This window comes from Vombatus ursinus, unplaced genomic scaffold (assembly GCF_900497805.2).
Source record: "Vombatus ursinus unplaced genomic scaffold, bare-nosed wombat genome assembly UNPS02011431.1, whole genome shotgun sequence".
In the NCBI taxonomy this organism is placed as follows: domain Eukaryota; kingdom Metazoa; phylum Chordata; class Mammalia; order Diprotodontia; family Vombatidae; genus Vombatus; species Vombatus ursinus.
The window spans coordinates 4,346,979-4,374,783 of record NW_020951209.1 but is presented as its reverse complement, the minus strand read 5'-3'; the positions used below and the strand labels follow the sequence as shown (position 1 = coordinate 4,374,783).

Sequence of the window (27,805 nt, the reverse complement as noted above, 5' to 3'; positions counted from 1 at the left end):
CTGCCCTGGATGAATCACTTAAACTTCTGCGGTCTCAGTTTCTCCATCTATAAAATGAGAAAGTTGGACTACAGATAGCCTTAGAAGTCCTTCCAGCTTTAAATATGTGATCCTACTTTGCATATTTGCAGATGCCTATTAAACATTATCACATTTGTACACTATGTGGCATAGATAGATTGGAATCAAAAAGACGAGTCCAAATCCTGCCTCAAGACACTTACAAGCTGTGTGACTTTGGCCTTAATCTCAGCCTCAGCTTCCTTATCTATAAAATTAAGGAACTGGACTTGATGGCATCTAAGGTCCCTTCCAATCCCACATCTATATTCTTTTTTTTTTTTTTGTGAGGCAATTGGGGTTAAGTGACTTGCCCAGAGTCACACCACTAATGAGTGTTATGTGTCTGAAGCTGAATTTGAACTCAGGTCCTCCTGACTCCAGGGCGGGTGCTTTGTCCACTGCACCACCTAGCCGCCCCGCTACATCTATATTCTGAAGAACAGCCAGTTGACTTAATTAACTTTTAGAAAATAGGTTAACAAAGATGATACAAGTTAGTACAAAAAAAAATTCCTTCCATAATCCTAGTGTACAGTATCCCACAAATACATACAGGTCCATGGGAAGAGTCAGCTCACAGAGTACAGTAGCAGTGCAGCATACTTAGAAGATACACTTACTCTTATGGCAAGAAAGCAACTCACAACGACTGGCTTTTTATACCCTGGAAGTCCTCCCTTGATTTCATAGCCAGCATTCTTCTCTGATATTAGGGGTCACACTCCTGAAAGCTGCCTCCACCCTTTCATGACTGTGTTCTCTGATCACATGGTTAATATTGTTGTTGTTGCTGTTCGATCATTCCAATTGTGTCTGACTCTCCATGGCCCCATTTGGGGTTTTCTTGGCAAAGATACTGGAATAGTTTTGCCATTTTCTTCTCCAGCTTATTTTACAGATTAGGAAACTGAGGCTAACAGGGTCAAGTGATTTGCCCAGGGTCACACAGCTTGTACGTGTTGGAGGTCAGATTTGAACTCAAATCTTCCTGACTCCAGGCCAGGGGTTCTATCCACTGTGCCACTTACCTATGGTTAATGTTAGGGGTGAGGTAAAAGGAGAGAGAGAGAGAAGAGAGCAAGAAAAGGGATAGAGATAGGGAGAGGAAGAAAGACACTCTCCTCCCTCCAAGATTGATCCCTTCCTAGGGATCCTCATCTCCTGAACTTGGAATCCTCTGCCATTAGATAGGTTCACCATTTCCCTGACTCTCTGCTGAAATTCCTCCAGCTACTCAAATTCCCCCAGACTCTGGCTGGTTTCTTTGCTGAGCCAAAGACCTATTTCCTCTTGATCTAATCAAAGAAGTTTACCATTTAAAGAGATCGCAGGCTACAGATCTTCATGTTCATGCATTTAAAACTTCACACAATTATACTGATTACATTGAGACAGGGGGTGTGGAACTCCCTTGACTAATGTAATCAACATAACTGTGTGAAGTTTCAAATTTATAAACATGTATGTACATATATATATATGTATACATACACATACACATACACATACACATATATATTAGTTGCCCCTGTCAGTAGTTATAATATGTGTCAAAAAAGTGAATATTAGCAGCTTCTGCCAATGGACCTTTCTCTAAGGTATCACAATGTACTGAGTATTGGAAATATTCTATTTCAATGTACATTAAATACTGGGGTGTATGGGGTGTTCTGGGAGGACTGGCACCTCTGGTGTGAGGGCTTTCAGAGCCCTTTTTTCAGGGCTAGTCATCCACCTTTGGCATCCACCTATCACCCAAGTCTTACCTGTGGCTCCAAGAAGCTATAGCACGCACAGCAGCCACATCCAGACCGCAGACGGTCTAAACTAAGTTGAGAGTAACTGATAGGCCTCAGACTTGTCAGTGAGGTAGGGGGATGTCTACTCTAAGAATATGAAGACTTCTCCTGCTAGAATGGGAGGATGAGAACAGTTCATTCCAACAGCCATGAAGGCAGCTGGAGCAGGCATTGTGGAGCCCTTAGAGCTTGGTCAGCCATGGAAGCCATTGGTGTCAAGGTCATCCATTTCATCCCAGGCCATTGCCAGTCATCTTGACTTTTATCTTGCCACTGGACTTTGATGACTTTGGAAGAAAGAGTGAGGCTGACAACTCCGTGCAACTCTGCCTTACTTAAATCCAATTCATGCACAAGTCATGATATCACCCTGTGATGTCATTGGTCCTCTTCAAAAACAAAGGAAAACAACAACATTAAGCACTAATATTTTACAAAAATCCCTTAAGAGTGCTTTGGCCAACCTTCTTAGATGATGCTAAGATCTCCTTGGTCAATGCCTCTTTTGGCTAGACTGCTGCCTAAATGCCCACCCACTTTTTCTGAATCAGTTTGTATCTGAGGTCAAAGCTCCATAGCACATTTCCTGCTGTTGCCGTGTTTACCTTCTGTATCCTGCTGATAAAACCTAACTACTGGTTCTGTGTTCTGAGGAAAAGAAAGAGCTAATTACTTACTGTGGGCTACTTAGTCTATCAGAAGAAAGCCTGCTCCATGCATTTCCTTCAGAGCTACCTTCTCAAATGAAGATCTCAGAGAAGTAGAGTCCTTAAAATTAATTCCAGTTAGTTAATTGTTGCTTCTCTGTTATTTCTACCGAGGATTATTCTTGCTTAACCTACAAGCAGAACCACCTTTTCCCTAGTCTTATCAGCATTTCTTACTTGAAAAAATTATTTTCCTCTGTTTTCCCTCACCTATTCCTTAGAATATAGGCTAATATTGTGAGTCCTCTTATAAAATGTTAATTACAATGAAGGAGAGTAACTAGTTGAAGGTCACAGAAAATCTTGATGACTGGGGTAGGAATAAATATCATATCTCTGTTCTGCAGCTCATTATACAAATTCTCTTGGCTTTCTTAAATTAACTTTCCATACTTTCTTCAGTTAGGTTTAAGCTTATTTTAATTCACAGTCACATTTCTCTTAGGATAATTACATCCAATTCACATTTGCTGGATGCTAATGTTTGCATACATCAACCCTTCCAACACATGTATTGGCAACTTTCATTGATCCTCACCTATAAAAACTAGGTACTTCACAAATTGTCCATGCATTTACAGATCTCTGGGGAAGGACTTTCCCCACATTTCTGTAGCTTCCCTACCTCTACAATGTCCCAGGAGAGCCTATGAGGACTAAAATATATATTTTGACCTTCCCCTTGAAATTTCCATCTGTTGCTCCAATACTGACCTGAATATTTAGTATAATAGTGCTGACAATACAAACTGTTCTGTGTTCTTCATTCATTCACTCGTTCCATAGGCAATCCCATAACTAGCAATCACCAGGTGAACTGGCAGACAACTTTTATGGAACCTTTCAACACAAAGAGGTTATTGACTAATTTCTAAGTAACTTATAGAAGTTTTCCCACCATCAAATATTGTCACTGAAAATTGACCTGAAATACCCAGGATGTAAATGGCCCAATTGGGTCCATGCACAAGGTCCTTTGGCTTGCGTCTGCATGTTACTTTCTGTGTTGAATGGCAGTCTCTTCATGTAGGAGCTTGGTCTTCCATCTCAAGGGTTCTTTTAACCTTTCCTGTGAGCTTGGGAAAAAAAGTCATTTGCCCTCTTTGGGACTGAGTTAATTCATTTATAACCTGTCATTGATCTCCCTCCCTTCACAGCAGAGGTCATAGCATTGAGCACTGAATACAACTGCAAATTCACCTCACAGTTAGTCTATACACACACATTTATTCTTGTACAAGTACCTGAAAGGACTGATGGTAATTATCTAGTGGGAAAAGGTGCTTAAAAGTCACCAATCCCCTGTAAGGAGAGACATCTGGAGCCTTACTTTTCTCCCAAGTTCACCAAAGGAGGAAATGAGTCTTATTCCTTCCCATAGTGATCTAAAATAGATATCCTTGGCTGCTGTAGGCCTCAGATAAACTTTCCTCTCTGGAGACTTCTGGGGTAAATGAAAAACTCTTAGAATCCATTAGGGGTTTAGAGAATAGCAGTGGTTAAATGATTCTCAAAGGAGGAAAATCATTCGGGTGTTACAAATTGCATGAGGTGTACCATAAAACAAAAACAAACAAAAAAAGGATCAGTGGTAGTCGTTCTTTGGGGCATAGAATTTTCAGTTAGTGGCATAACTTTTGTCCAAGAATTTCTCATTTTCCCTTCAAAATCAATAAGAATGATAGCAGAGGGATATTAACTACCAGTATAAATGGGGAAAGTTAAAATATTGAGAATTAAAAACAAGCCCAGGTTATGTAGGGCAGGGTGAAGTATCAAAATCGGATTTTTCTGTGGCTGAAAAGTTTGTGCTTAAAACCATATGTATGAGGCTGATACTCCTTGGCAGTTTCCATGAAAAAGATCCTTTTTTTTTTTAAACTGGCCAGAGACACTTGCTCTTCTACTTCTATTCACAGTGATTCAGAGAGCTCTTGTCCTTTCTCCTGCTTGGCTTGCAACCTTTTTGGTTTGTAGATATGTTTGAAGATCCATTTGTCTGCATCCATTATTTAGGAAGACTATTCCAGCCATTCTGGCATTACCACTGCTGCTGTTCTTTGACATGCACAGCGCCTCAGCTCCTTACAGTCCTTTGAGAAAGCCCTTCCATTCAATATCGTCACACAGTCCCAGCTCCTTAAGCTGCTGAAGTCAATGGCAATATCAAATCTGAAAAAAAAGAATCAATTTTGGATCACCCCCACCTCCATCATCAAAAAGGAGTTAAGATCATAAAGAAGAAACAGTCTCTGTCTGGAATACTCTTACTCCTATGATGGGGTCACAAAGGCTAAGGCCGGAAGCTCTACTTTCTGCCACATTTTACTTACCCAATTCTCTTCTTACACTTTGGTAAAATAGAATAGAATTAGCTATTGCAATCAAGAGACAAAGATATTAATACAGCACCCTGTTGTGTACTGACCTATGGCAGTCACCTAATTCTTTGTACTTCAGTTTTTCCATCTCTAAAATGGGAATGATTGAACCTTTACTCTTCCTATCTCCTGGAAGCATATAAATATGACAGTATAGTATATAACCTTCTCTGCGCTCCTTTAAAGAAGAGTACAACCTCAATCCAAGACACTGCTTGACACGGTAAGAATTTAATATGTAGAGATTGCATCTGAGTGTATAACCTCTACTCACTCAGGTTAGGTGTTTTTTGATGCATGCCACAGAGGGAGTTATAACTTCTAATTGACTGGAAGAATGCTGAACCACAATGGGTGAGTGGAGAATGGCGACTCAAAATGTTGGAAAACCCCTAGAGATGCAAGCTTGGCCTTTTGAAAGGCAGACAGGAGATCCCCTGAAGCCTCAGACATGTGAAGAGGGCACCCAACGTATCCATTGACTTCTAGCCTTTGCAACTCTAGGGATTGCTAAGAGCAGATTCCATTTGACTGAGATCATTTTTTTCTCTTTGGTGGTGGTATTCAATTGTTTCAGTCATGTCTGACTCTTCATAAGCCCATTTGGGGTTTTCTTGGCAAGATACTGATATGGTTTGCCATTTCCTTTTCTAGCTCATTTGACAGATGAGGTAAACAGTGTTAAACAACTTTCTCAGGGTCACAAAGCTAGTAAATGTCTGAGGCCAGATTGAACTCAGGTCTTCCTGATTCCAGGTCTGCCTCTCTATCCACTGAGCCACCTAACTGCTCTTTGGTGAGCTGAATTCTTATCCTTCTCACAGCTGCAAAGGTCCCTTATTCTTTTATATCTTTAGTGTAGTCTAACCTGGATAATTCTCCCAATTTCCATTTACTGCTTACTTTGATAAAGGGGTTTACTGGCTATTCATGATGGTCATTTGTGTAACCAGTCTTTGGGGGGGGTGAGGGGAACTAGGTTCCATTTGAGAGCTCTCAGAGAAAGTGGCATTGGTCATCATTGTGGAAGCATTAGACTTCAGAGAAGACAACCCAACCTCAGGATCACCATTAAAGTAACTCACTTTTTTTTTAATCAAAAGGAAAAGAAAATTTCTTGCAAAAGAAATGATCAGCAATTACTAGTGTGAAAATATTCCTGCAGACATACTCTCCCATGTAGGAAATATGTGTCTGGCTAATGTAACAGAAAGATGGCAGAACATGTGCATGGCATGGATAGCTGTCAGAACCAAGATCTGGCCCACCCATCTCCTAGAAAGACTGTCATTTCTGCTTTTATGGAAAGCATGAGGAATACTGCGGCTGGGCTTTTTTTTTTTTTTTTTTTTTGATCCTTCACTTGTTTTCCAGAGAGGAACTGGGCTAGAAACATATCTACTTAAATAGTGGTATTCTGCAGTTGTAATACTTTGGACAGCCCAGGATCATTTACCCTGATTGCAGAAACTGACATTTAAAATAACTAATACACCTATTTATTAAAGTAAACAGTAAACAGAAATCAGGAAAGTTATATAGATTAGAATAGATCAAATAATACTCAAGAGTATAAGAACTCTTCATCTGAGAGTAAGGTAAGATCTTTGCTCACAAAAGAAATAGAGCAATCACCAAGGCCAGTCTCCTTTTAGCAGTATCTAGGTTGAAAGCACTAGAAATCAAGGGATATGTTGGGGCCCACTTCCCTACTGAACTGAGGCTCCAGGGGGATCTCTTTTTGTTATTCAAAATGTTAGGTTTGCCTCTTACAATCACTTCTCACGAGGATTTCAAATTCCCAGGCTCTAGCCTGTCATTACCCAACATTCTCTCAACCAACAAGGAGTTATGTCTGTCTCTACCACGTGCAGTAAAAATCACCCATCTTAAATGTGCAAAGGTGTTATAAAAAGATTTCAAAACTTTACATTCTTTGTTCCATAATCATCTTCCCTAAAGTGAGATTTCCATTTCACAATGAATTCTCCCTCCTCCCTTCATCCTCCCCCGTGTTACTGAGAGGCTGGAGTCTTACAAGTCAAAGGAATGAAGAGATCCATCCATCCACAGCCAGGGATTGCCACTGCCATTGCGGGACAGCCCTGTCCAATAGGAGTAGAAAAACTGAGAGTAGCTCTGAGGCATCACAAATTCCTGTAAGGGAGACAAAGAAAGTGGATTGTTCTTTACCTTCTCTTTGCACTTTTAGGGCATATCAATCAAAAGAAAAATTCTCTAATGATGTAACTTGAGCTACCACATTTGGACTAGAAGCAATCAATAAATACTTTTAAAGTGCCTACTATATGCCAAATACTGTGTTAGGGATGCAAGTACAAAAAATGAAAAAAAAATCCCTACTTTCAAGGAGATCACATTCTAATTGGAAACATATGCAACATAAGTACAAATTTAATAAACACATCCATATGTGTGTGTGTATGTATGTAATGGCTAAATACAAGGTAGTTTAGGAAAAAAGGGATTCGTAGTTGAAGGACCAGAAAAGGCTTCATGTGGAAGATGGTTCTTTAGCAGTATCTTAAAGGAAGAGTATGACTCTATGAGAAGGAAGTAAGGAGGGCATGCATTCCAGTCTTGTGGGATTGCTAGTGCAAAAACAAAGAGCTGTCACAGTATCAGATTTTCTACATAAGAAAGTAGAAATGGAATGAAAGAATACAAAGACAGGAAGAACAACTATATCAAGCCAAGTATAAATAGAGAAAAATCATCCAACAGTATTGTGAAGCCTTTGTGAGAACTATTCTCACATTTTCTGAAAGGACACTAATTTATTTGGGGGAAGGGGAAGCAAAATATTATTTCTTTTTTTTAGTTTTTTAACATAAGTTTTTATTGATAATTTCTATTTCTTATATCACCATAGTTGTTTTAAATGTCCTTCCCTCTCTCTCTCCCAGAGAGTCATCTCATATGACAAATGGTAATCTTAAAGGAAGAAAAACCAGTACAATAGATCAATACATTGAAAAAGTAAAAAAATATGTGCAGTGTTTAACATCTGTGGGCTTCCCACTTCCACAAAGGAGTGGTTAGGGATGTCTTCTCATATCTCTTCATTTGAGTCTTGCTTGATCTTTATAATTTTGTTGCTTTTACCTTCAATTTTCTGGTGTGCAGCCATGTTTTCCATTTACACTGTTGTAGTTACTGTGTATATTTTTTCTTGGCTCTGCTTACTTCACTATGCATCTGTTCACATAGATCTTTCCACGCTTTTCTGTATTCATCATACACATTATTTCTTATAGCACAGTAATATTCTACTACATTCATGTACCACAATTTGTTTAGCTATTTCCCAATTGATAGGCATCTAATTTGTTTCCAATTCTTAGCTATCATCAAAAGTACTGCTATAAATATTTTGGAATATATAACACTTTTTTTCTTATTGATCAATTCCTTGAGATATAATCCCAGTAAGGGAGTCGCTGGTTCATATTTTAGTAATTTTACTTGCATAATTCCAAATTGCTTTCCAAAATAATTGTACCATTTCACTGCTCCACCAACAATGTATTAGTGGGCTTATCCTTCCACAACACTTCCAACATTGACTGTTGGCATTTTTTGTCATTTTTTCCAATTTGCAGGGTGTAGGGTAAAACCAAAGGGTTGTTTTAATTTGTATTTCTCTTATTACTGGTGATTTGGATCATTCTTTCATGTTGTTGTGAATACTTCACAGTTCTTTTGAGGATTATTTGTTCATAATTTTTGATTATTTATCTATTGGGGAATGACTATTAGTATATATGGTTTAAATCACTAATAATAAGAGAAAGACAAATTAAAACAATCCCCTGAAAATCATCAAAACAATCTGGTACTGGCTAAGAAATAGAATGGTGGACCAGTGGAATAAATTAGCTATATAACACACAGTTGAAAAGGGCAACTAAGTGGCACAGTGGATAGAGTGCCAGGCCTGGAGTCAGGAAGACTCATCTTCCTAAGTCCAAATCTGGCCTCTGACACTTACTATCCATGTGACCTTGAGCAAGTTACCTAACCCTGTTTGCCTCAGTTCCTCATCTGCAAAAATGAGTTGGAGAAGGAAATGGCAAATAGCTTTAGTATCTTTGCCAAGAAAACCCCCAATGGGGTCACAAAGAATTGGACATGACTAAAATGACTGAACAACAACACAGTAGAAAATGAGCATAGTAATCTAGCATGTGATAAACCCAAAGATCCAAGCTTTGGAGGCAAAAACTCATCATTTGACAAAAATTGTTGGGAAAACTAGAAAGCAATTTGGCAGAAACCAGGCATAGACCAGTATCTTATACCATATACCAAAATAAGGTCAAAATGAGTAAAGAATTTAGACCTAAAGAGTGATATCATAAGTAAATTAAGGGAAGACAGAAAAATTTGCCTGTCAGATCTATAGATAAGGGAAGAATTTATGACCAAACAAGAGATAGAGAGCATTCCAAGATGTAAAATGAATAATTTTGATTACATGAAATTTAAAAGGTTTTGCACAAATAAAATCAATACAGCCAAAATTAGAAGGAAATTGAGGGGAGGGAGGGAATGTAATTTACAACAAGTTTCTCTGATAAAGGCCTCATTTCTTAAATATATAGGGAACTGAGCCAAATTTATAAAAATAAGAGCCACTTACCAATTGATAAATGGTCAAAGAATAGGATCCAGTAGTTTTCAAAAAAAGAAATCAAAGCTATCAATAGTTACATGAAAAAAATGGTCTAAATCACTACTAATTAGAGAAATGAAAATTAAAACAAATCTGAGGGACCACTTCACATCTATCAGATTGGCCAACATGAAAGGAAATGAAAATGAAAATGATCCGTACTGGAGGTGATGTGGAAAAATAAAGACATTAATACATTGTTGATGGAGTTATGAACTGGTCCAATCATTCTGGAGAACAATTTGTAACTATGCCCAAGGGGCTATAAAAATGTGCATACCCTTTGACCCAGCAATACTACTACTAGGTCTATGTCCGGAAGATATCAAAGAAAAAGGAAAAGGAAAAGGACCTATTTCTACAAAAATATTTATAGCAGGGGGCAACTAGGTGGTGCAGTAGATAGAGTACTTACCCTGGAGTAAGGAGAACTTGAGTTCAAATCTAGCCTCAGACATTTGACACTAGCTGTGTGACCCTGGGCAAGTCACTTAACCCCATTGACTAGCCAAAATAAATAAATGAATATATATATATAATCAGCTCTTTTTGCTGTGGCAAAGAATTGGAAATTGAGCGGATGCCCATTAATTGGAAAATAGTTGAACAAGTTATGATATATGATTGTGATGGAATTCTATTGTGCTATAGGCAATGATAAACAGAATGGTTTCAGAAAAATCTGGAAAGACATATGAAATGATGCAAAGCAAAATAAGTAGGAGCAGAACCAGAAGAACATGGTACATAGTAACAGTGATATTGTAACAATGATCATCTGTGAAAGACTTAGCTATTCTTATCAAGACAACAATCTAAGACAATTCCAAAGGACACATGAAGAAAAATGCCATCCATTTCCAGAGAGAGAACTAATGAATTATAAGTGAAGATTAAAACATACTCTTTTCACTTTATTTTTCTTGCATTTTTGCACTTGTATACCTGTTTGCAAAAGGGCTAATATAGAAATACGTTTTACAAGACTTCACATACGTTCTTTATATCACATTGCTTGGCTTCTGAATAGATGGGAGTGGGAGGGGTGGGAAGCAGGTGAGAACTTGGAGCTCAAAATTCTTAAAGATGAATGTTTAAAAATTTTTAAGTGTAATTGGGAAATATTTAATAAAATAAATAAAAATATAATTTAAAAAATATTTTCCTCATCCAACCCTTTCCTTCTTATCCTACATATATTAATTTTGTCTGTTCAGAAGCTTTTCAGTTTCAAGTAATCAAAATTGCCTACTCTATCTTTTGTAACTGCTTCTCCTACTCATAGCTTTGGGAAAATATGATCTGTTCTCTTCTAATTTTCATAGTATAATCTTTAATATTAAGGTCATTTATTATTTAGAATGTATTGTGGAATATGGTGAAAGTTGTTGGTCTAAGCCTAATTTCTGACAGACTGCTTTCCATTTTTCCCAGCAGTTTTTTAATCAAATAAAGAGATTTGTTTATTTATTTTTAACTAGGAAATTTATGTTTTCCACTTTATTAAACACTCAGTTTTTGAGTTCCATTTTTTCTGACCCTCCCTTGTCTAGTCTTTTCTACTGGTTTATATCTCCATTTCTTAACCAATACCAGGTGATTTTCATGACTACTGCTTTATAATATGGTTTGAGGCCTGCAAGTGACATTTCCCTTTTGTCCTTATTTCTTTTCATCATTTCCCTGGGTATTGTAGACGTTCATTTTTCCAAATGAATTTTTAATTGTTTTATCAAGTTCTGTAAAATGTTTCCTTGATAATTTGGTTTGTATAACATTAAAAGTATAAATTAATTTTAGTAACATTCTAATTTTTTATTTATATTGGCATGGACCACTGATGAGATTCTTCCAGCTATTTAAATTATTCTTCATTTATTTAGGGAGCACTTTATAATTGAATCTATTTAAGTCTTTTGTGTTCTTTGGTAGGTCAAGTCCCAGATTTTTTTGCATTTTATAGTTATTAAGAATGGGGTTGCTCTTTCTATTATTATTTCTTGTGTTTTATTGGTATTGTATAGAAAGGATGTTGATTTTAGATAACATGTTTTGTAGCTTGAACTTTTGCTGAAGCTATTAATGGTCTCAATTAGTATCTTTACTGATTCCCTATGATTTCAAAGTAAACCATCATATCAACAGCAAATAGGGAAAATAATATTTTAACCCAATTCAACAAGCATTGACTAGGTGCTAAACAGTGTGCTGCCATAAGACATACAAGCACTTAAAGGAAATAATCCCTGCCTTCAAGGAGCTTATGTGATACTAATTGAAAACAATATGCAAATAGATAAATATAAAAATATGCAAAATAAACACAAAGTAATCTGAAGTGGGAACACTAACAACCTGGGGAGTCAGAAAAGATCTTTTACCAAAGGAGACATTTGAGTTAAGTCTTGAGATGCCAAGACTAGAGATGCCAAGAACTGTAGAGGGAGAATTATCTTAAACATGGTGGGGGAGGGGGAGAGGAAACTATGCAAAGGCACAAAGACAGGGGAGAAAAAATATGTTGTGTATGGATGATATCAAGCAAAATAGTTTGACTGGAGTTTAGAGTGCATGAAAGAGATTAATAGCATGAGCCCTCAAATATGGGCTGGAGTTAGACTGATAAGGGCTTGATATGCCAAGGAAATTAGTTTGTATTTTGTCCTAGAGGCAATAGAGAGTCAATGGAGCTTCTTGAGCAGGGAAGCATCATGGTCACACCAATCATGTCAATTTAGCAGCCTTGTGAAGAGTGGATGGGAGAAAGAAGAGGTTGAATGTAGAGTGAAATAAAGCACTTTGATAGGCCAGGTGAATGATGACAAGGGCCTGAAGTAGGGTGGTAGCTGCATGAATGAAGACAATGGAGTTGTGGAGGTAGGATTGGCAAGTCTTATAACTGACCACATACAGCTAAAGGAGAATATGGAGTTAGAGATGACTCATAGACTATGAACCTGGGTGACCAGAAAAACAGTGGTATTGTCAATAGGAAAAGGGAAGTTAGAAGAAGGGATGGACTTAGAAAGAAAGATAATTATATAAGTTAAAGGCATGTTGAGTTTGAGATGCCTATAGGATTGCCAGATGGAGATATCTAGCGGGCAACTAGACATGTAGAACAGGAGTACAGGAGAGATATGAGGGCTAGACACATAGTCGAGTTGACTAACATAAGAATTGCCTAAGAAGAGATGATATTAAACCCCTGGGAGCTAATGAGATGACCAAGAGATAGATTGTAGAGAATGAAGAGGGCCCAGATTAGTGTCCTTGGCATATTGATACAACATACAAGGTGCAAGACATAGATGATGATCCTGCAAAGGACACTGAAGATTGGATAGACAGGTAGGAGGAGAACCAGGAGAGAACAATGTCACAAAAATCCAGAGTCAAGAATATCCAGGTATAGAGAAACAGTGGTCAATAGTTCAGTCAAGTGGTGGGTTCTAAAGCTAGGTTGTAAGGCATTGAGAAGTGAGTAGGAAGTATGAAAGTCAAAGTAATGAATATAGAACAACTTTTTCTTCCAAACATTTCTACTCAAAAAATACGGTTATGAAAATAGCAAGTTACCAACCCTTGTATCTATTTTCCTAACTCTGCAAAATCTTTATGAGAATATTCTGCCCAACCATCCAGAGCATCCTTAATGAGAATAGAATAGACAGACTTTCATAATATTTTATAGGAATTGATTTTTTACATCAGCCAATTGACTGAAAAGTGCAGAAACTATAAGATCCTTTTGTGATTATTAATTTTTTTGTTTATGAAACTTTTGGCTTGGCATTACAAAATGTTTAAAGGCTCTCTGTCAATAAGATGTCTCTGATGCATCTAAAAATTATATAAGATTCCTTGGGAAATGAAACAGAAGAGGTAACTTTGCTCAATGATCTTTTGATTATTAATATCAAATGAGACAAAAAAAAAACAGAGATGTATGCTCACCAAAGGTGTTTGTCACTGTCATGCAGACTGGTGCAGAGACCAAGCAGATGAGAAACTCCCTATAGGTGATGAGATCTTCCAGGTGCTCCTTTTTGTGGATAACCTTGGGCTTGTATCAAACCTCAAAACATTGCAGACCCTCCTAAATGAAATCCATAGTCACTCAAAAGAGTTTAACCTAACTAGTCACCTGGGAAAAACTAAGTGGATAAAGAATGTCTACAATCCAGACTATAATGTGCAATTGGATGGACAGCCCGTAGATTTTAGCCATCAGTATACATACCTTGAGTGGACAGCCTACAGATTTTATCCATAGGTATATATATCTTAAAGAAATACTGCAGGTGGACAATGAACTGGACTGAGAGTTGAATAAGAGGAAAACAGAGGATTGGGTTGCATTTGGGGAATTGTACTATTCTTTTGATGACCCCAAGTTTCTAAAACTGAAACAAAAATACAACTTTGTAGCACCAATATTCAGCTAATACTATATAGTCATTAGTAATTTTAAAAAAATCATCACCTCAGAAGAATCAAAATTGGCACTCAAAGGCAATGGAGAGATGAATGCCGAATGTGAGTAAGCTCAAGAATTGTGCACAAGAATAGGCCAAAAATAGATCATCAAAGAGATGTGTAACTGGAAAAGAAGAAGATCCAGTCATTTAGCAAAAGCAAGAGATTGCTACCCATGTAATAGCAAGAAAATTAAAGGAAATCATGTTGGGTGGATCTTCTGTGAAGAATTTATAAGAGGACATAGACGTGTCATACAAAATAAGAAGATATGGAATGGAGGAAGTATCCACATTGATGAGATTACATTGAGAGATCTGTAGATATACTGAAGCAATAGTTCTCATAGAGTGATCTGGGGACCCTTAGAAGTTCCCAAGATCCTTTTGGTGTCTGCAAGGTCAAAACTATTTTCATAGTAATGCTGTTTCAAATTCTAATATGGTAAATAACAATAGAAATAACCTACATAAACAAATGGTCTTTAGGGGTCCTCAATAAATTTTAAGAGTATAAAGGGATCCCAAGACCAAAAAGTTTAAGAACTGCTGTACTGAAGTACTCAAAAAGTAATGTCTATAAGTGGACTCTAAGGTCACAGACAGCAGCATATGAGACAAGGTTATATTCCATTTTGTCTTTTTGTCTCAAACTTTATGGAGGAGGTAGAACTTGAGCTGTGTTCAAGGAATTGTAGTCCTTGAACATGGGGAGAAGACAAAGGTGGGTATCTCAAGGAAGAGGAACATCATTAGCAAAAGCAAAAATGGGCACGTAGTGAGAGTCTTTACCAGTCTGTTCAGTTTTCAGTATGCCTTTATGTCAGCATACATGAATGCTGTCTGTTCCTGGAGGACAAGATCTTTCTTTCAGTCATTCTGGTTTGCAACCTGACAATCACTTGAAACTTTGCCCTCTCTCTTCCCCTATACAGTTCTTAGGGTTAATAATAGCACATTAATATAGGAATTTTGATGATGACATTGTTCATAGTGATGGTCTATATTTTTAAGTCAGTAATTTGTGTATTTGACAGGAGGATGGCTGTGGGTGTTTATTGAACAGCCAGCAATCCTGCTTTTGCCCATTTTACCCTATGCTATGATTCTCTTTCTTCCTTAACAAACCACTAGACATTTGAAACTCAGACATTCTTCCAGCTATCTGATCTGGAGTTGAAATACAGATCTTACTAGGTTTCTCCAGTCCTCATGGGAACCATCTTATTCATGTTGTGCTGAGGTGCTGGGCTAGGAAGTCTCCCTGTTATTTGCCTCCAGTGAAAGCTTCCAAAAAAGAATGGGTTCTGGAACCTGAGGCTTTACTTCTCTTCCTGTCTCAAAAATATTAGGCATAAAAAGCCCCAAGTAAGCACACCTTACCAGAACATCTTGTGTCTCTATCTTCAGAAGGGTGGAGTTCTCAGCAGTGCAGAAATGTTCACAGCCCTGCCAAGTGTTGCTTTCCTTAGAGAAACAGTAGCAACTATCCTTGTGCCACTTCCATTTCTTTGGGCAGGGGCTGCATCGGTGTTCTGGGAAAGAATCCAGACATTGTATTGATTTGATTTATTTAGCTGTACTCCTCCCGCTTTTTTTTTTTTTTACAATGGAGTTTTCTAGGGAGGTGGGGGGATGAAGAGTGATTAGGAAGTAATAGTGACATAAGAAAGAAAAAAAAAAGCAATGATAAAGCACTTTTTTTTCTTTGTAGAGGAAAGAAGTCAGAGTTAGTAAGTTCCTCCTCCTCCAAGTGATTGTCATTGCCCTCTTAAAGTTAAATAGTGTCTTAATCAGATAATCAATCAATCTATCAAGAAGCTTTTTAACTATGTGAATAATCACTGGGGATACAAAGTTAAAAGTGGAACAGGACCTGCCCTCAAGGAGCTTACATTCTGAGAAGTTCTAGATAACATTCTCTTATTAATTTCCCACATTACTTCATACCAGTCTGCTTTTCTAGACTTCCTGATATTCAGAAACTCATCATTCTGCAGCTGCAGAACTTCATCCTACCTTGGAGCCAATTAACCTTCCTCTCCCTTCCCTTATGCTTTCTTTCCCCTTGCCCCTTTTTCGGCTTTTAAAAAAAAATGCGTTTGGGCTGCCATTCCTTTCTTTGTATCCCCAGTGCTTAGCATTGTGTCTGGCACATAGTAGGTGCTTAATAAATGTTTATAGGCTCTGATTTTGTCTTTAAATAGTTGATTTCTACTTGGACAGGGGTTTCTAGTGGAAAGTCTCAGGGATGTCCTTAGCCTTATACTACTAAACCTTTTTATCAGTGGGTCAGACAAAGGTATGATTATAACTTTATAGGCAGAAGAAATCGAAAAGAATGTTGTGAACATGTTGGATAACAAAATTAGGATCCAAAAAATTTCTCAGCAAGTTCAAATGATGGGTCAAATCAAATAAAATGATTTTTAATAGAAACATATGAAATTTCCTGAATTCATATTAAAACCAATCAACTGTACAAGTATGAGATGGAGAAACAATTAATATAAAAAAATCTCTGAGGTTTAGTGAACAGCAAGTAGGCTGAGTTAACAGCTAAACAGTCCAAAATGCAAAGATGCTCTTAGGTTGCATTAAGAAAAACAAAGTCTCCAAAACATGGGAGGTTATGGGCCCATTATACTCTTCCCTCCGACTAGAAGACCTCAAGAGAAGATGGGATGATTTATCAATAAATAATCAATCAATAAACATTTACTAAGTGCCTTCTGTGTGTCAGGCACTGTGCTAAGCATTGGGACACTATGCTAAGACTGGTAGAGGCAGCTAGGTGGCCTAGTGAATAGAGTGCTGGGACCAGAGTTAGAAAAACCTGAGTTCAGATTTGATCTCAGCACTTAGCACAGTGCCTGGCACATAGTAAGGGCTACATACATGTTAGATATTATTATTATTACTGGTTAGGATTTACATTCAGATACAATTAGGCTACATGGTCCAGCCAATAGATGATCTTTTCCAGCTCTAAGATTCAGGGACTTTAACACAGGGGGAAAAAATAGCAAACAACAAATCATCAAAAAAAAACTCCTGAATGCTGAAACCCTTGTCCAAAAAGTCCATTGGTCTGGGATTCTCTCCGTACTGGAGGAGATGAAGACTGCCCTATGTCAAGGGCAGGGGGGAGCTAGTGAGAAGCAAAATAGCTCCAGTCTTCACCAGTCCCTTTGGGGACTCTACAAGAGAGAATCTGCATTGAGTCCCCACTTTGGGATTCTTCAGAGTCAGTCAGTCCCCTTTGGGTACTCTTCTAACAGGAGTTCCCCCTTCTGGATTCTTTGGGTACTCTTCCAACAGGAATCCTCCTTCTGGATTTTTCAGAGCCAGTCTCCTTCACAACCAGTCAAGCTTCAAGTCTTCTTTGACTTTTAAGTCATTTCATGCATTTCTTGACTTTTAGCTTGGTGAGAGAAGGTGGAAGAGGCCAACCTCACTTCAAGTTGCTGAAGATAAAGACTCCAAGATGTGAGTGGAGCCAGCAGTCTCTATCACATCTCTACCCTCAGTAGAGACCTTGGGGAATTTCCCTCAGGGTGAGATACAGGACTTTCTTTTGAGTTATCTTGCTCCAAATGAGAGAACTTCATTCTGTATTGTCTAGTATATATTCTCCTATATATACCTCCTCTGATTTCTGTTTTTCTATGATATGGATAAATGTGTTTTTTTTTTCTATTCACTATGTGTTCACTGTGGAACTCATATTAGGTAGGAAAGGGGTCAAACCTTGGATGTAGGGCTTGGGGTCCTCTTTCCCCCCAAAATGACAAAGCAATCCAGAAGTTAGATGGAATCCAATCATATCTCCTAGATGAACAATATTTAAGGGAGCAGATAGGTATAATTCTAACTGTATCCCCTTCTCTCTGAGGAGTCTTTCTGGCCCCAACTTCCTGCTTCCCCTCCAGGCAGGAACAAAAGTATCCCATGTAGAATAGTGAGGGGAGAAAAGTTTTGAGATGTCTATTCTTCCTCCCTTCAGGCGCTAAGCCTTTGCAACACGTGGGTCTCTCTACATGTGTGAGGCCCACCTCTTTCTTTCCCTATAGTGCTAACAAAAGCCCTATCAGGCAGACAGATAATAGGGAACTTACCTCCAGTTTTGTTATAGAGCTCCCGACAGAGCTTTTTAGCCAAGTGCTGCAGAGTATCTGTGAGCTTCCTGTTCTGGGCCTGGAGAGAATGTAGCTGTCGAGACAAGTTTCCCAGGCTTTCTTCCTTTTGAGTGAGAATATCCCTCTGGGTGATTGAGAGTTGACTGAGCTGAAAAACTGATCAACTGCCATGGTCAGAATGTGTATTGGAAATGCCCTTATCGCTATATATCACCTATATATAGGCTTTCTTGCTCCACTTTCTGTATGTACTGTCTACCCACCAGCATAACCCAGGCTCTCACTAAATGCTTATATGGGTGATGTAGATTACCCCCTGTGCTCTAGAATGGATTAAGGCCTGGAGCAAGCATGTACTGGCAATATTTAATATCAGGCTTTCTGTACATGTGACACACTTTTAATTTTAATCTGCATTTTTACATATAACATTTTTTCTTCATCTCTTTCTTTAAAAATCAATCAATAAAGGGGCAGGTAGATGGCACAGTGGATAGAGCATGGGCCCTGGAGTCAGGAGGAACTCAATTGAAATCCAGCCTCAGACACTTGACACCTACTAGCTATGTGACCCTGGGCAAGTCACTTAATCCCATTGCCTAGCCAAAAAAAAAAAAATCAATCAATAAACATGTATTAAGCACCTACTGTGTGCCAAGTACTGTGGTAAAAAGAGGGTAAAGATAGTCTCTGCCCTCAAAGACCTTAGAATCTAATGGGGGGGACACCATGCAAACAAATATATACAAAGCAAGCTATATACGGGGGGGGGGAGGAAATAATTAATAAAAGGAAGGCTCTAGAATTAAGAGGGCTTGGGGAAGGCTTCCAGTAAAAGATGGGATTTTAGTTGGGATTTAAAGGAAGCCAAAGAAGTCATAATGAGAATGAAGGACGGAAAGTTCCAGGAAGGAGAGATAGCCAGAGAAAATACCCAGAGCATGGAGTATCTTGTTTGTGGTGAGGCCAGAGTCACTGGATAGAAGAGTATGTGTTGGGGACTAAGGTGTAAGAAGATTGAGAAGTAACAGGGGGCTAGGCTATGAAGGGCTTTGAATGACAAACAGAACATTGTGTATTTGATCCTAAAGGGAACCACAAGAGTTTATCGAATTGGGGGGGGCGCAGTTTGAGAGGAGGGTTTGACATGATCAGATCTGCATTTCAGGAAAATCACTTTAGCAGTTGAATGGAGGAGGGATTGGAGTGGGGAGGGACCTGAGACAAACAGAGGCACTAGCAGGATATTGCAACAGTCCAGGCATGATGAGATGAGGGCCTGCAGTAGTGGTGGCAGTATCAGAAAAGAAAAGGGGGCACATTTGAGAAATGTTGCAAAGGTGAAATTGACAGACCTTGTCAACAGATTGGATACTGGGGGTGAGAGATATTGAGGCGTCCAGGATGACTCCTAGATTGTTGAGCCTGAGGGACTGGGAGGATTATGTTGCCCTCTACACTAATATGGAAAGTGGGAAGAGTTCTCTGATTTCCCAGGTGTAAATTCAGATTAAAAATTTAACAGTTGGGGGCCACTAGGTGACAGTGGATAGAGCACCAGCCCTGAAGTCAGGAGGATCTGAGTTCAAATCCGGCCTCAGACACATAACACCCCCTAGCTGTGTGACTCTGGGCAAGTCATTTAACCCCAATCGCCTCACCAAAAAAAAAAAAAAAATTAACAGTTGGCTCTCTTGAGCCCCTTGGACTGTGGTGATAGACAAGGCTAAATTTAAAATCTTCATCATTCCCATTTCAGGGCAAACCCTTGAACTCCAGTACAATCCTGAGTTTGAGTATATACGTACATTCAAGTCCTAATACTCCCAGTCCAATCAGCAACACCAGGCACAAAGTCAATAGAATTAGAGCAACTGGGCGCCAAGATGGAGAAGTAGTTGGGTATCCTAGAGAAATAAGAAAAATCAGTGATCAAGAGAGCTGGTCTTTCTTTTTTCCCTGGAACTAATTCAGCAATAATCAAACTCAATCAAACAACAAATATTTATTATGTGACCTATTATGTGCCAGGCACTGTTAGAGTTGGAGGACATGAAAATACAAATGGATACAGTCTTAGTGCTCAAGGACAATCAATAATACTGACATAGCCTCTGTCAGTGAATTGTTTAGCTTCAGTAGTCAGTGAGGCTAAAAGACAAGCATTTCATTTCTGCATAAAGCCAGACTCTCTCCTAAATCTCTCAATATCATTAATTAAGCTTTATATTTATGCATTCACATATATTTAATTTATATTATACATTATTGCATTATATACATATTATATCATATATACTTAATTTATATTTATACATTATATACTTAATTTATATTATACATTATTGTATGATATACATATTATATCATATATATGTAATTTATATTTTTACATTATATACTTAAGCACAGCCCTATGCTTATAGGCTCAAGAACAAGAGCTATATATCCTTAATGATCATCTAGTTAATCAGTCAATAAGCATTTATTAAGCACCTACTTACTACATTCCAGGCCCTAAACTACACAGGAAATACAAATGAAAAATGAGCTAGTTCCTGACTTCAAGAAGCTTATATTCTCCTTGAAAGATACTATGGAGTCACAGATAAGTTAAAATAAGATAGAAAAAAGCAAATGGTGGGGGAAGACTAGAAATCTACAAGTGATGGGAATAAGAAAAAATCTCTTGAAAGAGACAGAACTTGAGCAGAAACTTTACAAAGGCAGGTTGGGGTGAGGAGAGAATATTCCAGGTATGGCAGACCTTCTGTTGCAAAGTGATAAAGACAGAAAATAGAATATTGTATACAAGGAATAGAGTGGTTGGATAGGGGGGATAGAGTATATAAAATAAAAGTAATGTATAATCAGCCTGGAAAAATAGGCTGAGGTCAAATTGTGAATAACAGAGTTTATATTTTAATGCAAAGAGCCACTGAAGCTTCCTGAGCAAAGGAGTGAAATGGTCAAATCTGCACTTTAGGAATATAAATTTGCCAGCTTACTGTATGGTCAACAGACTGGAGAGGAGAGGGAGATTATGTATTTCCAGACAAATTTTGAGGCCATTATACTAGTCCAGAAAAGGAGTAATGAGGACCCAGACTAGGGTGGTTCTGGTGTGAATAGGCATAAAGAGTGAATGTGAAGTATGTCAGTTGCGGTGGATTTGATAAGACTTGGTACTAATTGGACGTCGAGGGTGAGTTTAACTTTTAATATTAAGATGAAGAAAGAGAATCCTAAAGAAGTGAAGTGATTTGTTTCAAAGATACCACCCAGGAAGTAGGAGAGCTGAACCAAATCCTCTGACTCCAAGTTCATTGTACCATTGTGCTTGCCTGGTTTTAGTAGGGTGGAGAAAGTAAAACACAAAATAAATGGAAGTCATTATCCCTGTCCTTTGAGAATTAGGAATTTAACTGGACAAAGACAACATAACTAACTGCATTAATTGGAGGGGAGGAGATCTCTAGTTTTTCAGGCATAACCTTTCTCATGTGCCCTAGCCATACTTCCTCCTCCTCCCTAGTGTCCCCTCCTTCCTTCCCTGCCCCTTTTCTAGAACTTTCCACATCTGGAGTCTTCTATGCCTATTAACTTCAAAACCAGAAAAGTCTAGCTTCTCTGTTCATTAGCTGTGATGACAGAAGCAAATAAAACAATTAAGGACACCACTCTTCCCCCCAAAACACTTGTGTTATCTGGATCCCTGAAATGCTCTCATGAATACAATGACTGTGGACTCAGAAGTCTTACAAAGAGCCTAGGGTGACAATGTGAGTGGCCTCTAGAAAGAACATTGTGCTTAGTACAATACCTGGTACATAGCAGGCGCTTAATAAATGCTAATTCACCAACCAACTGGACTCACTCCTCCTGCAATGGATCATGCCAAGGGCTGTCTGTGAAAATCCCTGGGTGAATCCTTTCCCTGATCTTTTTTGTTTTTCCTCCCACTTTAGAGGTCTTATTCTTGGGCCCAGGGGGACAGGTGGTTCAGCAGTCATAGTTTCAGATGCACCAGCTGCTGCGGCCAGGGGATGCTGCCCTAGTGCCCTTCCCTTGTTGCCCCAGCTTCCTGTTTCTATGTTCCCATGTTCCCTTGGATGTCTGCACTTAAGGTACATGGCATTCCCCCTAAATGCAACTATTAATAAAACATTTTTTTACAATTTAAATGAAATAAAAGGGTTTATTACTTTTAACATTGATTAGCTCAGCTATTATGTCAAGCTCCTTGAGTTCCAATAATGGAATTATTATAGTGCTATCTTTGTAAATGTTAAGGGGATACACAAACAAGACTGAAATTATTGAAATGCAATGGAAATCAATCAGCAATAGGACCTGAAGCTTTCTTACATAAATTTTTTTCAGGCAGTGTCAGCTGAGAAAAGTTTCTTTATGGGCTTGTCAACACTCATGCTAAGGTCTAAGGATACAAAGAAAGGACAAAATAGAAACAAGTCCTTGGCCCCAAGGAGTTCGCCTTCTCATGCATGGGAGAGATAACATGGTACATATCTCATGTACCTATCATGGGCAAATGGAGATACCTAGATAAATAGGTCCAGACAAGATACTTTATATACAATTTATTTTTTTTTAATTTTTTAGGCAATTGGGGTTAAGCGACTTGCCTAGGATCACACAGCTAGTAAGTGTGAAGTGTTTGGTCTGAGGTCAGATTTGAACTCAGGTCCTCCTGACTTCAGGGCCAGTGCTCTATCCACTGTGCCACCTAGTTGCCCTCTCACTTCTCTTTGAAGATAAGTATGTACTCTATTGTAGAGAGATGGGAAGTTTGAAAATCTTGCTGCCACCAATCTGTTGTGTGATTTGGGGTGAGGTACCCCTCTGTTTTCTCCATCTCTAAAGAATCAGACATCCCTCTTGCATTACAAAAGGGCAGTGAAGATACTTAAATAATTCAAAAGAACTTTGATTTCATTGTTGGTGTATTTGTCCCAGTGATGCACATCACAGCCCTTCTATGCCTTCAAAACCAGATGCATGAGGTGATGTGAGGGGACTCTAGACATATGGTTCGTGACCAGATGTGGAAAAGAAGCATTTCCACTTAGTAGAGGACCTGTAGGAAATTGTGCTTTACTTGAATGGTCTTCTCAAGGACTCCTCTACATCATGGTGACTATCAGAGTGAGTTGGACTTTGGTAGAAAACTTTGAGGAAGACCGTAAGCATATCTGCCTATGGCCTTGCAGGCCCTGGTAATGGGCAAAGTCTAATGAGGATTAACTACTCCATTGTCAGAAATTATCTTCCATGTCTAAAAACTGGACCTTTGAAAGTTTGGAGAATTCTAACTCTGGAGCCCTTTATTACTTTTTCCAGTTGAACTTTTTTTTTTGGTAAATTTATGCAAATTAAGATCCAAGCCTCCACCTGTGCAATATTCTTTATTTACAGACCTTGCAAGAATCACAAATCCAAAAGCAAAGGTATTTAATTGAGTCATAAATAGAGAGTTAGATTTAAGTCCTCTGCCAATTCCCCCCTCTCACATGCAAATAAGTTAAACTTTCTATATTTCCTGATGTATTGGATAGAGGAGGAAAAAACCTTCGGGGAAAACTTAAAAAGGGAATAAAGAAACTAGCTTTCAATGCATGGGTAAACAGGATGAGGGAACTATTCATCATTGCCCAGTTTCCTCTTTGTGACAGTCTCTGAAGTTTATTGCAAACCTTTAATTGGCTTTGATTAAATTTTGGGCTGCCAACATTTTCCATGCATAGTGGAGCTCATGGGTCCTTGTCTTCTGGTCCTTGTACTCTTGGAACTTAGATAAACCAAGTACCGTTGTCATGTCAATATCTCCCATACAATGGACCATGTCCTTTAACATCAAAGCACCTCATTATTGTGCTTCTCTTACAACAGTTCAAGAACACCCCAGACTCCCCTTTCCATATGGCTTTCTATTTTCTTCCGTCTTCTTATTCAAGTTTTCAGCTCCTGATGGAATACTTGCACCCAAGCATCAGTCTGCATAGGATTCTGACATTCTGGATCTTCCTCTGATGAACAGCAGCCCCCTCTTAGATACAAAATAAGTACAGTTCTAGGATGCAAATGCTACTCATTATTTAAAGCTGGGGGAAATTCATCTTACAATGTGTAGGCAGATAGGGCAGATATTCTCACAGTCTTTCAAATAGTCCTTCCTTCACTAATGTCCCACTCAGTTTGATTCTCACTGCTGTATGGAAGTGACCTTGAAAATCCTGTGCCAGGCGAGCACAATATTTGGCACGTCCTATACAAAGTGGAAATACTTCTAATTTCAGACTGATGACAGACTTTTTTTTTAAGTAATGAGATGCAGGAAAGGACTATTTATATACATATATTATTATTCTTCGGGATGTTTATATCATTCTTTGACCTGTCTATATCTCTTTGCCAAACATGATTCAGTAAACTGTATGGGAGTTTCCTTCTAAAAAATAAAATCCAGTTAAAGCCAAGCCAAACAGAGGCACCTCCCAGGCAGTTTCAGCACATGAAAAGCCGCTTTGTTCCGGGATGGAACCCCTTGAGAGAGACCTCATTAAATTTGAGGGCACTTGGAACAATCTTGAAGAACATAAAACATAGAGGGAGTAAAAGCACTGGAGGGAGGAGAAGTCAGAGATATTTTGACCCTATACTTTTTTCCAAAGACAAAAGGTTCAAGCTGAACTAGGCATTAAGGCTACTTTGGAAAGCTTCTAAGAGTCATAATGATGAAAATTTTCAACTACAGCAAGGATGAGTAAGTTCTGGGAGAGGGGGAGGGGGAGGAAAATATCAAATAGATGTACTCCATACGTAATCAGCAAAAGATGGTTCCCCCCAAATGATACTGGAAAGCTTTGACCCATCTATGGATATAACTATGAGACATGCTGAATTTCTTTTTACTATCCCAGAGGAAATCCTAGGAAGGGGAATCTTATCATTTTTACTATCATGGGACATAAATTAAAGATCCAAAGGACCAGGGCTCCATTGCAAATTACAAAATTAATATAATTCACTGGGCAAATTAAGATGAAACTCCACAACATTAATCTTAACTGAATTATACAAATCATTTTGCCCAATTCTTAAGCAAGGATGTATGTCTGGCTGGATCAGTCTTCAAATGGTTAGTCTCCCTGCCTAACTCCAAACTATCCTCTACTCTGCTGCCAAAGTGGCATTTCCTAAAATTCAAGTATTATAATGTGAACCTCCCTCCCAACTCAATAAATTCCACTGGCTCCCTATTGCCTCCAGGATCAAATAAAAAAATCATCTATTTGGTATTTAAAGCCTTTTACAACCTATAAGAATTCTACTTTTCCAGTCTTCTCACCTTTTACTTTCTTCCCTATGTGCTACAATCCAGGTATACTAATGTACAATCCAGTTACACTAAGCTACTTGTTCTTCATACACTAAACTCCATCTCTTGTTTATACACAATCTAGGACAGGAATGCCCTCCCTTCTCACCTCTGGTTCCATGGCTTCCGTGGCTTCCTTTAAGACTCCGGTCAAATCCTACTATTTTTGCAAGATGCATCTCCCAGTCTCTTGCCTCCCTTCCCCTTACTTTTATCCCCACTATCAGTACCTTTTCTCCAAGATTATCTCTCATTTAAATTGTATATAAAGGGGCAGCTAGGTGGTGCAGTGGATAGAGCACCAGCCCTGAAGTCAGGAGGACCTGAGTTCAAATCCAGCCTCAGACCAAACATTTACTAGCTGTGTGACCCTGAGCAAGTCACTTAACCCCAATTGCCAAAAAACAAAAAAACAAAGGGAAGTGAGAATTGAACTCTCTGTACTGCTAATAACACCAGAAAGGTAGAGCAAGCCAGCCCCTTGAAGGGGTATGACCATTAGTCTTCTGTGTGTGTGTTGGCTCTCATTTATGTATTCTTTCTGACCCCTATGCTGACTATTGAATACACTCTCGTTTTTCTTCCAAAATAAATGTTTTTCTTTTTGAGAGTTTCTCAGATTACATTTATCTTTTCTTTAATCTGCATATGTGGAATATACTGAACACACCCCGTGAGCTGCTCCCAACAGATTGATCAAAGTTTGGTTTTAAATGATCATTCCTTCCATATGCTTCCAAATAAAGGATAAAATTCTATCTAAAAATTTTGCATTACCTACAGAAGAATCCCTATATTACTTACATGATAGGAAAAAGGGAAAGGGGAGGGCCAAAGGTGGGGGGGGATTATTGCATGGAAGCGAGGTTAGACCAGTTCTGCTTGGCTCTGGAGGGCAGACCTAGGAACAATGGATGAAAGCCAAGGAGCAGCGTTAGAACCATTACAAAAAAATGAATGGGCTGATTTAGGCAGTGGTGGGTTTTCCTTTACTAGAGGTCTTCAAGGGAAGGTTAGATGACCACTCATTTGGGATACTGTAAAGGGAATTCCTGTCCAGGGAAGAGTTGGACTAGATGACCTCTGTACTTGCTCCTGACTCAGCTTCTGTGATCTGGAAGAAACTGGAACTTCTCCACACCAATGTTTCACCTCAGAGCTACCTTTACCATTCATTCATTCAAAAGACATTTATTTTATAAGATATGCCAATTTGGGATTCCAGTCAAAGAGATTTAGTGACTGAAATATAATAACAAAATTACTTTCTGAAGTACAAAAGTTACATCACATTGAAGTGATTTTATCTAGTGGCACACTGGAACCAGCTCACAGCATTTATACCTCAGGGGGGAAAAAGCTAACAAAGGAGAGTGTGCTTTATTAGTTTGTTGATTGTCTGTGAAAATGATGGAGAAAATATTAATAATGCAGATTAAACTTCAAAGTGTGTCGTGTGTATATTTTTCTGGGGGAGCCAGTTGTTAAATATTTACCAGCATAGTTCTGGTTTTACCACTACATAGATGCCAAAGACAAGCTCCAATATACTATCAACTTCTCATTTAGAGCTGAAAGGGCAATTAGAACTCACTTAAGAGAGGAATTATGACATAGAGGATAGATGATTGGAATTGGAGTCAGGAAAACTGATCAAATTCCACCTCTGACACCAGTTGTGTAACTAATATTATTTCAGTTATCTGGGCTTCGATTTCCTCATCTATAAAAAGGTGAAAATCGCACTTGAGTTACCTATTTCATGGAGATGTTTATGAGGTTCCAGTGAGATAACATATGTAAAATGCTTTGCATACTTTAAAGGGATAGGAAAAATGTCAGTTATTTATTATTACTGTTGTCATTATGGTGATGACGATGATGATGATTTTTTAGAGATGAGAAACTGAAGCCCAGAGAGATTAAGTGATTAGTTTAACATCACAGAGGAGAATCCTGTAACTCTCAGTTTGTCCTTTTTGTTGTTTTGTTTTTGTTTCCTCGAGGTCCAAATTTCCGATGATTCTAGCATGAAAGAAATTGATTTCCCCTTCGCCTGCCCTCTTCATCTAGAGTCTCAATGAGCCTTCCATTTGCAATAGGGGCAGAAATCATCCAATAGGTTCAAAATAAGCTAGTTGAA

At 38.5% G+C, this 27,805-nt stretch overlaps 1 protein-coding gene across 2 annotated transcripts in view; it reads right to left on the bottom strand.

The window, feature by feature from the left end:
• Nucleotides 1-3,776: 3,776 nt before the first annotated feature.
• Nucleotides 3,777-27,805, bottom strand: part of LOC114038910 (C-type lectin domain family 1 member A-like) — a 30,896-nt gene continuing 6,867 nt past the window's right edge. Inside the window, exons 3-7 of one of the 2 annotated variants that reach the window (XM_027856422.1) lie at nucleotides 20,072-20,170; nucleotides 18,243-18,419; nucleotides 15,508-15,659; nucleotides 6,989-7,107; nucleotides 3,777-4,741 (exon numbers count right to left, since the gene is read on the bottom strand). In XM_027856422.1, the coding sequence (XP_027712223.1) occupies nucleotides 4,591-4,741; nucleotides 6,989-7,107; nucleotides 15,508-15,659; nucleotides 18,243-18,419; nucleotides 20,072-20,170 (698 nt within the window). In that variant the 3' untranslated portion in view covers nucleotides 3,777-4,590. Of the gene's footprint in view, nucleotides 4,742-6,988; nucleotides 7,108-13,603; nucleotides 13,746-15,502; nucleotides 15,660-18,242; nucleotides 18,420-20,071; nucleotides 20,171-27,805 lie in introns of those variants that run through there. The other variant, XM_027856423.1, reaches the window with a different exon arrangement.